Here is a 12,120-nt window from a genome sequence, read left to right as displayed (position 1 = left end):
CAAAGTGTATTTGTAATAGATAAAGTTACTTCCTAGTTTCCTACATCATTTTGAAGAACACTCCCCTTAAAGTAAAATGCAGCCATAGAGAGGAGAGTACCGTTGAAATTAAAAACGCGGCCATTTTGTAAACACTCCGTTTTACGAGCGTTCGCGGCTGTAATGACGATTAATTCATATTTTGTAATTATTGTTTGCACTTCCGTTGCTATTTAATGGGATAGTGTTTTGATTTAAACTATAGTATAAATCATAAATCATAATCATAAATCATAAATTATTTATTTGCGTTTATATAAAGATTAAACTAATAAGCTACCTAATTATTTTTTAAACAACTAAAAACTACACGTGTAATGAAACTTGAGCTGAACATTGACGGTTGCACTACATGATTACAATAAGGCTGTGTCCCTCTGGGTGGAAAGTCAGATGGTAGTTTCGTAAAAGCGAGTGCCTACGTTATTTCTTGGGATTAGGCTATACCTACCTAATCCGAGCGAAAAAAGACTCGAAATGTCGGAAATTATTTAACGATAACAAATACCCACCGTTTTTGTTATTATTTTACTATTTCTCTTAAAAACCTATTTCATCACGAAATCTGAACGAGTTTATTCTACCTACTTACAGGTAGGTACTAATAGTTATAATCATTAGAAAAACTTAGCTTTAATTAGCAGCAGGAATAAACTCTTAAATTAAAATAATAGATGAAACTTCAGATTGGGAAGCGCATCCAGCAATTTTAATTGCAAACAAAATTCCTATCTCCAAATCGCGTTTTATTAAAACCTGAGAATGCAATGAATAAAAATTAACAACATTTAAATACGAGCTCCGCTCACGGCACGAACTGTCAACAATAAATATCAATTTAACACACTCGCTATGAACACAATGGAACACAATTAATTACCTAAACTTTTTATAATCGCCCTAATTACACGGTTTGGCTGAACGACCGCGGCCCTGGGCGATTAAAAAAAAACCAAAAACGCTCCGTTTCACGGAGCAATACATCAACGTCCTTAGATAAGTCTACTAAATAGGTACTTTCAGCATTGAGTTACGTCTTAGTCGAAGTAATTAAGAATAAGGAGTTAGAGCTGGTATTGTGGCATTTGTTTATTTTCCGAACTTTAATTGAGGGTTCGAGTTAACAAACAGAAACGGGGATCTTATTTATGGATCGCCCGCGGAGCGTTTTTAACGAGTCTTTGTTCCACAAATAGCCTTATTACATGAGTATTATCCATTCATAATAAGCTAAGAATAATGTCCTTTAAATAGACGCTGTATTCGGCTTAAGGACTCGCACGAAGGCCGTAATTGTTATAAAATGGACGATATATTGATAGTATTTACGATAACAGGTGACTATAGAGACGTTTCCGTTTTATTTGATCGGCCATTTGTAGCAATTTAGTTGCGGCAAAGAAAGGTAAATAATAAAAACAACCCTACCAAGTAAATGCCAAAATATTGATTGATACGGGTTTGAACACCGATGGGTGCGCTTTTTGACCAATGTCACAGTATAATAAAGAGTACTAACGTACAGTATGGACACTCCCTGCCTCCCGTTGAAAGTGCCGCCCACCCGCTCTCGGTTACCTCACAGTTACCGGCTGGCAAGGACGCGACGACGCGGTGCGCAGAGCGGAGGCCACGTAAAATATTCAAATATTTACAAAACCTATCAGATTACACTGAAACCAGTACAATACCTATATGAATAAAAAAATCATGTTTACAACTTACGTAATATGTTGGTGGCCTGAATTACCCTACAAAATTTTCGTTGCTTTGTTTATACTGATTCAAAATAGGAAACTATTCTATAAATTGAGCTTAGATACCCACCTTACAACATAATACGATTCTTATTTCTTCCTAATTCGCGCAATGAGTTTTGAGTAATTGAGGTCATCGAACTTGACAACAAACTGGCGAGAACCCTCGCACGTCTTATCTCACTCACACAAGCATGGTACGCGTTTACCTACACGAGCTTACCTACGCACACAGTCTGTGCGTAGGAACGCGTTTGTTTCATACATTTTATCGCCAGTGTCCGGGGTGTGCCAATGTTGCCTTTTTAGAATGAAAAGGGTGCCTAGGTAACGTACTTATAGTAAACTGCTTCTGTATCATATTTTGCTAATCTATGCTTAAGTAGAACTGGTAGAACTCTTCGGTAGCTACTATTAGTAGACCCCTCTAGATTGGGCTCATACGTAATATTATTTTGACTAGTCCAAATTCTTGGGTGCCTAAAGTAACTATGTTTTTAAAAATGATTTGATACCTTAATATTATTTGGATGTTTTAAGCGTCTACCACACGCTAGACCAGACACGCAACGTTGTACCAAGTTGTACAGTCATTAACAGTCCTTATATTTTAGTTATCTCTGGTATCAGGCTCGAATTGAGCCAATGGTCTAATTAATAATTAATAGGCTGATGAATCGATACACTGCAGTTTGAGCCGACCTTTTGATAAACGCTGCTTAGTGCAAGTTAGCTCTGTAAAAAGTTAAGTGGTATTATACCGTCGAGCATTTTTATCGGAAGGAAATCACGTGCCACTGAGAACGGTAGCGTATTGTATGGCACATCACACCCGAGCAAAAATATAAGAGCCTGAATTTCTATGGTCACTTAATAAATTCAGATATTGTCTAAGGTATCTGTTTTATTTTATATGATATTGATAAAATCCCCATAGTCAAAGTATATCTGAATTTATTAACCATTTGAATGCCAAGCCGACCGTGCGCGGCGCGGCGCGTCATAGTGGATCTTATCGGAATGCATCAAGGTTGATATTGTTCTGAAGCCGCGCACGTCAGCTGACGTCTTTGGTCAAAGGATTAAGCAACCATGTAGATTCAAGCTCTGAATATCTGTAAAAAATCCCCTCATAGTCCGTGTTTTTATCACTATTTTTTTTTACTATGTCGATGGCAAACGAGCGCACGAACTGGCGACAGTGGCCTACCTGACTATACCAGGGGTGCGAAACTCCTGAGATCGGCCAAACTCGGCTCCGCTCGGCTCAGCATTGCTCCGAGCAATTATTAGGGTTGGCACCACTTGACTTCCTTTGGCGTACACGACCACAGATAAGATAATCACTTGAATTTTGACAACCCTAAATAACCGAAAGGGATAGTGCCATATATTAGGAAGGGATAGCATGATTCGACCCTGAACCGCTGTCAAACTTCGGTTTTGTAGGAAGCTTCCTTTCTATACGGTAGTACGTTACTATTATTTATTCTGTGACTATACTCTGGCAAACCCACATTATCAATAGAAAAGCGAAATTCAAATTTTCTATGGGAGGACAAGTAGGACAACCCTTCGCGCTTACAATTACCTATTCTTGCCGCCTATTTCTACCGACAGACTTGACTTGCCAAACTATAACGATTTTTTCAGTGGAATACCTATAGCACGGAATAAATAATAGTACTGCCGTACAGAAAGGAAACTTCCTACAAAACCGAAGTTTGACAGCGGTTCAGGGGTATAACCCCAAAAATCGAAGTTCGCAAATTGCGGGGATTTTTCTGTCACTCTAATTACGCCTTCGTTGGAGTAAAAGAGAAAGATCCCCGCAATTTGCGAATTTCGGTTTTCGCGGTAGCCGCTCAGGGTCCAATCAAGCTGTCCCTTTCTAATATATGGCACTATCCCTTTCGGCTATTTAGGGTTGTCAAAATTCAAGCCATTATATTATCTGTGGTGGTGCACACAAAGGGACGTCAAGTTGTGTCAACCCTAATAATTGCTCAAAGCAATGCTGAGCCGAGCGGAGCCCAGTTTGGCCGACGTCAGGAGTTTCGCACAGGCCTATAGATTATAATTATACTTGGTCAAGCAGATCTTGTCAGTAGAAAAACGCGGCAAATTTGAAAAATGTAGGTGCGAAGGGACATCTTCTCATAGAAAATTTGAATTTCGCGCCTTTTTCTACTGACTAGATTTGCTTGACCATCTATATTTACTCCCATGATTCAGTTTAGGATATGTGCTGCCATCTATTATTTATAGTTTACTACTAATCACCGTGCTCGATGAGATTAAGTTTAGTTTTCATAAGAAATTTTATTTTGGTCACACTTTATGAACACAAATTAAAATTTATATTACCAGATATAATACAATGTAAGTTAATAAACCGTATTATTTTACGTGCTTTGTTTGGTGTTTGTTCGCATTTGTGTACGTATCAAAATAGTCTTTGTAAACACCAAACCTAATGTCAAACTATTGAAACGTTTTACTTAACTTCTTGAATGTTTGCATCTAATTTCTTTTTCTTTTGAATATATACAATACCTGTGGCCTATTTTATAAAGCTACAAGTTACAATTTACAAGCGGAAGTCTCGTTCTAAAACATAGGGTTAGAAAGAGACTTCCGCTTGTAAATTGTAACTTGTAGCTTTATAAAATAGGCCACTGATAACTTATGATGATTTTGTTTATAATAACAGCAAATTTTACTTATTTTTATAAAATGTCTGAACTGTTGAGCCCTTCTAAATGAGGTAATATGACAGCTGTCAATGTCACTAGAGGCACTTGACACTTGTTTGAGTTTAACAATCGAAAGATACCAATGACTGTATGCATTGTGGGAATTCTCTCGTATTTTTAGTTATTTTTAAATGAAATAGTTGTTTGTTTTTCATAATTATGCTTCGTAGCTCGTAATTCTATCTGCTAGTCAATATCCAAATTTATTTCTTAATGGGTTATCGTATGTGCGGCTCCAAATGTCTCTTTATGTGTTTGGGACTAACTTGTATCGTAGGTTGCTATTTAGCGTTACTTCCTATAGAAAACGGTGAGTAACTACTACAGAAATAGGTATTTCGTCATTATTCCTAGCACATGAAACAGTTAAAATTTTTGTCCTCAGAGAAGCTGCCATCACCTAAACCAGTTCAAAAACATATCTTAAAATTGTCTCAAAAGGAGCGATTAGCAGTAATAGTACCATTTAGAGATCGATTTGAAGAGCTCCTAGAGTTCGTTCCGCATATGCACGACTTTTTAAACAGGCAAGGGATCCCGTTCCACATATTTGTGATCCAGCAGAAGGATAACAACCGTTTCAACCGAGCTTCCTTAATCAATGTGGGTTTTTTACATACGAAGAAAGACTTTGACTATATAGCGATGCATGACGTGGATTTATTACCTATGAATGATGATTTGAAGTATACATATCCAGCTGCAAATCCTGTTCACATATCGTCACCGCAGACGCATCCTAATTATCACTATTCAACATTTATCGGAGGGATCCTGCTGATCAAGCGGGAGCACTTCGAGCTGGTGCACGGCATGTCCAACAACTACTGGGGCTGGGGGCTGGAAGACGATGAGTTCTACTTGCGGCTGAAGGACGCCGGGCTGCAGGTGGAGCGCCCCGAGGGGATCACCACTGGGACTGAAGATACATTTAAGTATGTATTTATATTATAAACTATCCACCACATTGTTGTTTTCATAAATGCTACTCTTTTGATTTTTCTGTGACACAGTCTATAGTATAGTCTATTCCATGATAATCTTAATGTACCTATCGGACTCAGTTGTTCACAGAATGACATAATTTTATAGAATTATTGAAATTGTATTGAGCATAGTGAGCTAAATAATTGTGGCTTTCCATTACAGAAAGGTCCTTACGCTTCAAGTGCAATAAGGACATATTCATCTGAAATTCCAACAGAAGTTCTGATAGAGAAACATTCTTATTGCAGATGAAGCACAAAGACCCTTCTCTGATGGAAAGCCACAATTTACTTCATTTATTTAAGCTTAACTGGACAAAATAAGTTAACTTAGTGCCATAAAGCAATGTACCAGTCAACCTTGAGACAAAGCTAGTGATGTGCCGAGAGTAAAATACCATTACCGGTATTTTACCATTTGGGAATATTACCAGTAAATTACCATTCTTACCGGATATATTCCCAAAAGCGGGTAATATACTCGTACTTGAACGCTTGTTACGTTATAATTGAATCAATTTAATTTGAAACATGTAGAAATGGTTTATTTATTTAGAAATTTAATTCAGGCAACAAGGCCCATATTACAAATACCTTACAGACTAACATACATAATGTATGTAATGTATGTATGTTTAATTATCTTTACGTCTTTTCCACTCGTAGCTTCAGCTATCTCTTTCACTAAATCTTAGCGGAGTTGCGAAACAATGTAGTATTAATTACGCTGTATCCCGTACTGGGCTATAACCGCAAAAATCAAAGTTCGGAGGTGTTTTTCTGTCACTACAGTAAATAAAATAAATAAATATAAATAGTATAAATTAATTATTTATGAATTATTTATTAATTTTTTTTTATTAAATAAATCAACTAAATATACACGCTCAAAATAAGAATATTGTTATATCAATGTTATTAAGCTATAAAAAATTACCACTTAACATATAAAAACAATGTCATTGTACTACACCTTACCTACTCATAATAAAAATGTGATGATTATTATGAAATCAATGTGATTTTTACATTTTCGTCTTAGTTTTACTAAAATTCTGGTATTATTCATTGAGTGGTTTTGACTGGAACTGGTTTTGACTATGCCCACTTGCCCAGACAAGGAGAAAATTTCCTAGTAATATTGGTAAAATACTGAGTAACATTGGGAAAATTACCGGTAGTATTGGGAATTTACTAGAAAAGTATACCTATGTTGATTTTTTGCACTTCGTATGATGCATTTGTTGACATGTAATGATTTTATGTAAAATAACTTATGTTGACATTTACTTAATTTGAATATTACCGTTAATTACTGATTCTGGGGAATCTTACTGGTAACATTACTGGGAATTTTCCCACCTTGGGTATTTTACCGGTAACGGCACATCGCTAGACAAAGCAGAGAAAATAAAGCTGGGTGAGAATGGACTGAATTTAAAAATATTGGTTTCATGAAGTAGGAGGGGGGGGATACCTTATCTACCCATCCCTACCCATGCCTAATGCCTCATTGTTTAATACGCGACCATGGGGTGCCGCGTTAGACAACCACCCGCCCGACCCACCCATTTCAAAAGTATTAAAATATTTATTCATTTTTATTTCTCAAACCAACTCAAACTTTTCATTCTGGTGACTTAGTATGACAGACGAGACACTCTAAATTTCTTTGTTTTTGACTTATTCAGTTCTAAATAGAACTATTTTATAGAACTTAAATGTTCATATTATTTGTTTTTATTTTTTTGAAATTTGAGGAAATTGGTCTTAGAATCAACCTCAATTTCGGCTATCTTAGCATAGCATTTTTTAAAGTTCTGCTGAAACATGCACCATTTGTATTCGCTAAAGGTAGGGACATGTTGTTGAACGGCATGCTGCATTCCATTTGGAGTAGTATTCCTGATTCGTCACATAACCTCCGAATTTCCGACTGCTAGAGCAAACCGCTTTGTAGTTAAGGTAATCTGAAAAAAATCAGTTACCATTTAATTTTAAAGCATTGGTTCAGTGACATTATGCTCAATATTATATTTTGCAAGGTGTATTTTCAAGTTAGTAACTTATTTTTTTATTTGGGTGAACTCAGGTAACAACCCATTTTTTTTGAGTACGCGTACCTCCTTGACTCACTTGGTCAAGATTTTTTTCCAAGGGTTTCCAGGGAAACCAAATTTTTTTGTGACTACACACCCTAAGGGTCCAGGGTGATGTAATTATATTGGATATAATTCACTGACTTAGACATGAAAAAGAAAACTAAGTTTTTTTTTCACTTAGTGTAAGCCCACTGGCTACACATTGGGATTTGACTTGAGTGTGAGCTACAAGTTAGCCTCCACTATTATTGATATTATTTGTAGATATAAATTAGCAACTAGTTGCCACATTACATTAAGGTACTAGTAATTTAATTTTGTAGTCATAGGCATGCACATAGTAGGGCATGCCATATTAAAACTTAATTCTTAATATTGCATTATGTATATGACTACTTGTAATATACTAAATAGTAAGAATTTATAAATATAGTTGAAAATACTTAATATTTAAATTGGATTTAAATACTTTAGTGAATCTTAGAATAGGGAGTTAGCTTATTATTATTTATGTTGAATAGTGGCTAGACCAGTCAATATAGGATTACTTGAATTAAAAAAATATTTTTTAGTTAGGTTGCAGAAACCACAGTGTAGTGGCCACGCACTGTGATTTCTAATAGAGTTAAAATTTAGAAATAAAATTTACAGTCCCAGAGATGGACATAGATAAATTAAGTTGTAATGATAGTTAGCATGCTCTGTAAATACGGTTCTAAGCTTAATGTTAAACGAATATGTATAATTAACATCCTAATGGATTTGTTGATTAGGTATCCGGTTAATTTCTTTTTTCCCCGGTTACCCCGGCTGCCTCGGTTAACCGGTGCTTAACCTCTTTGCCGAGAGAGGGGATATTGTAGCGATGCTACATACTTGCCTATGATAGATACATACTTTTCCATACAGGATAACCTGTACAACATGACTGTCGCATTTCTAACAGAATAACATACACCAGAGTATGACACTTATGTAAAACTGTAATGTACCTTCTCAGCTGTAGGTTGATTAGCATATCCTGCCTCCTGGCTAACTGGTTTCGAAGAAACAAGTCCAAAGAGCATGCCACTCGAACGGAACTTGTCACCCAGATTGTACAGAGTTTGCTGGACCAAACCTGGCTTCACGTATATCAAAATTATCCTCGTGATCCGCTTTAACTGCTCAAGTAGGTCACATCCTAATTTAATTTGTATTTTAGAATCATTTATGAAATTATATAAAAACATAAAAAAGACTTTCGTTGGGTAGTCGTAAGTTTGACAGCCCGGTGACAGCTAAGAATATAGGCGTTTTGTTCAGGCATAAGCAAGGATATATTCCAAAGGAAACAAAGTAGAAACGTACGATAAAAATATAATTATCAGTAATTATTATTAACCACTTAAAATATTACGAGTATTAACGAGCATTGATATTTTTCGAGAATCATTTGATTTAGAAAAGATTTAAGTTGGTTTGACGTTTAATGTGTTGATGTGAATCGAAACGCAACGTGTCCGGTAGGGGAAGATTTCGAACTGTCACTGTCACTTACACTTGGACTTGGAATGGGAATACGCTAGGATGTAGATGGTTTCGAATTAAAGATTAAGAGGGATTGCCTCGTCTCCTTCCGCCGCCTGGTCCGGCTGGTGGGAGACCGATTTGTAAAGTGCGTATATCGCTGTGCGTGAATTGTGCGCGTGATTTACTTAGTGCGTCCCGTGTCGCCGATGGACATGAGCACGGTTGGTGATCGTGTTCCATGGCGCGCTGTTGCGCGTCCCCGATTTTGCTGAGCGTCATGCTGACGCTGCTTCCACGCCGTAGGACGCGGCCTCGATCTGTAGGCCGTGTGTCGGATGGCTATGCTGCCGTCCGACGACTCCAAGGTGTCTTCGTGCGGGTCCTTCCCGTGAAAGTCCGAGCACCGCGGGTTGTTCTCGCCTTAGCTTGTTACAGCTGGGGCTCGATGAACGCCCGCCGCTGATCTACGTCGATCTGTCTGCTACGCTAAGTTCTAGGATGAAAGCTACACCCGGTATCCGTGAGTGCACTAGACTTTCGTTTTAGGTTTTGGCCAAAACTCCGCGTTTCGTCCGTCTCGCGACCGTAGATTAAGGTTTACTATGGTGTCACCCCATAACCGCCAACGGTTTATAGAAACAGATTGTATTTTGAGTAGCGCCCGCCCTAAAGCGGAGTGCCTTGTAATTATTTAGCGGGGTATATTAAATTGCATGTCATATATTTGGTTTTATCTTTTCAATATCCTACCAAGTTCCCATTAACCAGGTTAGAATAACAAGAGGACCCTTGTACTCCAATAGTCCAATGTTTTACTGCGGATCTTATCCGAGGCATTTTTCCATTAACTATTTAAACATTTAAAACCTTATTATTTTTTATTCACTACAACACACTTTAGAATCTAATTATTTTTTATCCACGACACAATGTGTATTAAAAAAATTACATAATGTAGATTTGTTAACTGTTTATTACATAAATATGTTTTGCCCAAAATCAACTTTATTACCCAGGCAAGATTATTGCAAAATTTCAAAATGCAATAATTAAATAATTGCTTAAATCTTGTAAATTTAATTCATAGGTTTCATAACCATTGTCATTAATTCCTCATTAATCTGCTGATTGCGGATTAGTGATTAGAATAACATGTGTATCATAAATTATTATTGATTAGTCACATGTCTGACTTGTATAAGTAAGCACAATAACAAAGTAAGAAGTTGATAGTACAGTTTTATCTTGGTATAATTTAAGATGTTTAGAATAAATCATTTTACATTTCATTTTTTTCATTTTCATTCTAAACTCCAGTGAGCAAGATCAATCAGGTAACAGAAGTGAAAATAGCTAGATTAGTTTGTTATTTTAGTAACACCCATACCTGAAGATGCCGCGCTGATATAAATCTGGCCTCTGCCACTAGTCACTTTTTTCTGTATACCAACGCCATCTATTTCAGTTTCTAACATCCATATCATATGATTTTAAGGCCTCACTTTACTTGATTGATAATTCCAAACACATTAAATTTCCAGACACATCCACGACAAGACGTACCGGCGCCGCGACCACCGCAAGTGCTACAACCAGCGCGAGGTGACCCGCCGCCGCGACCGCGACACCGGCCTGCATGACGTCACGTACCGAGTCTACAGTGAACATGCCGTGACGGTGGATGGGTTAGAAGCTACGGTCGTGACCGTGGAGCTGGTCTGTGACGAGAAGAGGACGCCGTGGTGCCAGTGTCCTAGTACTGTTGTTAAGAAGCCAGAGGCTAAGGCAAAGAGTTAATATGACTACTTTCATACTCATATTATTTTATACCTACATAACACACAAAGTTGACACTTGGAACCTAAGCCCTGCTCTATATGCCAGATACTGAAAGTATATTAAGAAAACTTTACAATTCACACTGTCTGTGCTTTATGCGCTTCGCGCATATTGATGCAAGTCAGTTCGATTGGCCAATTTGATTCGCAATCATCCCATTTTTGTACAAATTTAGTACTAAAATGATAGATCGATTAGGCAAATTGCGGTAAAGTAACTGTTATTTTAGTATCAAGTAGGTTTTTATGCATGTAAAGACTGTTTAAAACATACTTATACTATAAGACACCAGCCTCCACCGAGTGTACAGTGAACATACCGTATTCGACGGGCCGAACGCCACGGCCGTGACCATGCAGTCCGTGGAGCTGGTCTGTGACGAGATGAGGACGCCGTGGTGCCAGTGTCCTAGTAGTGTTGTTAAGAAGCCAGAGCTAAGAACTGACTCAGTTTTTAAGTCTTATATTTAACAAAAAACTCGAAACCGCACGGTTAAATATAAGACAGAGAAATCTAAGAGACGGAGAAATATAAGACAAAGAAATCCTGGTTCCACCACTGGTTACACGGTAACCAGTGGTGGAACCAGGATTTCTGTTTGGGACGGGCTTATAGGTTGTTGTGTATGAAGTTTGAGGGTCATTGAAGATAATGGCCAAAGCGTAGCCATATACTTGGTCTGATATAGTCAATTAGGTATAAAATTGTGAACAATTAAGTATCTTCAGGACAACTATTTCTGTTAACGATTGGTTATTAGTCATTAATTAGTATTAAAACGGAAAGTTTTGGACCGTAAGTATTAAATGTTTCTGAAATTTTGTTAAACCTAGAGTTCTCATTACCTTGTTTTATAATGTAGTTACTGTACCTTTGTAAGTTTTGTAACCCTGTGACATTCCATGGTAATTAAAGGATTGAATACCCATTGCTAGAAAATTGTTATGGAAGTCCTATGAAAAATTAAATATTATTTTGTAAGGTCTTCTAAAAGTCTATGTCTAGTCTCTCTACAGAGAAGTATTTCTCACTATATAAATATTTATACCTAAATAATTGATCCGTAGGTACCATCACTCAAACGGACTAAAACTTCCCTTTCAATTAATTGTAATGTAAGCAATAATTA

At 37.1% G+C, this 12,120-nt stretch overlaps 1 protein-coding gene across 1 annotated transcript; it reads left to right on the top strand.

Annotated features, from left to right (window-relative positions):
• The first annotated feature begins 4,629 nt into the window (after positions 1–4,629).
• On the top strand, positions 4,630–11,534 carry LOC134675107 (beta-1,4-galactosyltransferase 7). The gene is made up of 3 exons (XM_063533269.1): positions 4,630–4,862; positions 4,938–5,487; positions 10,694–11,534. Exons 1-3 carry the CDS (start codon positions 4,766–4,768, stop codon positions 10,947–10,949), a joined length of 903 nt encoding a protein of 300 aa, XP_063389339.1. The 5' UTR covers positions 4,630–4,765; the 3' UTR covers positions 10,950–11,534.
• The last annotated feature ends 586 nt before the right edge of the window (positions 11,535–12,120 follow it).

Source organism: Cydia fagiglandana, chromosome 21, assembly GCF_963556715.1.
Source record: "Cydia fagiglandana chromosome 21, ilCydFagi1.1, whole genome shotgun sequence".
Lineage (NCBI taxonomy): Eukaryota > Metazoa > Arthropoda > Insecta > Lepidoptera > Tortricidae > Cydia > Cydia fagiglandana.
Note: the sequence above shows the minus strand (reverse complement) of the source record. Positions and strands in the feature narration are given on the sequence as shown.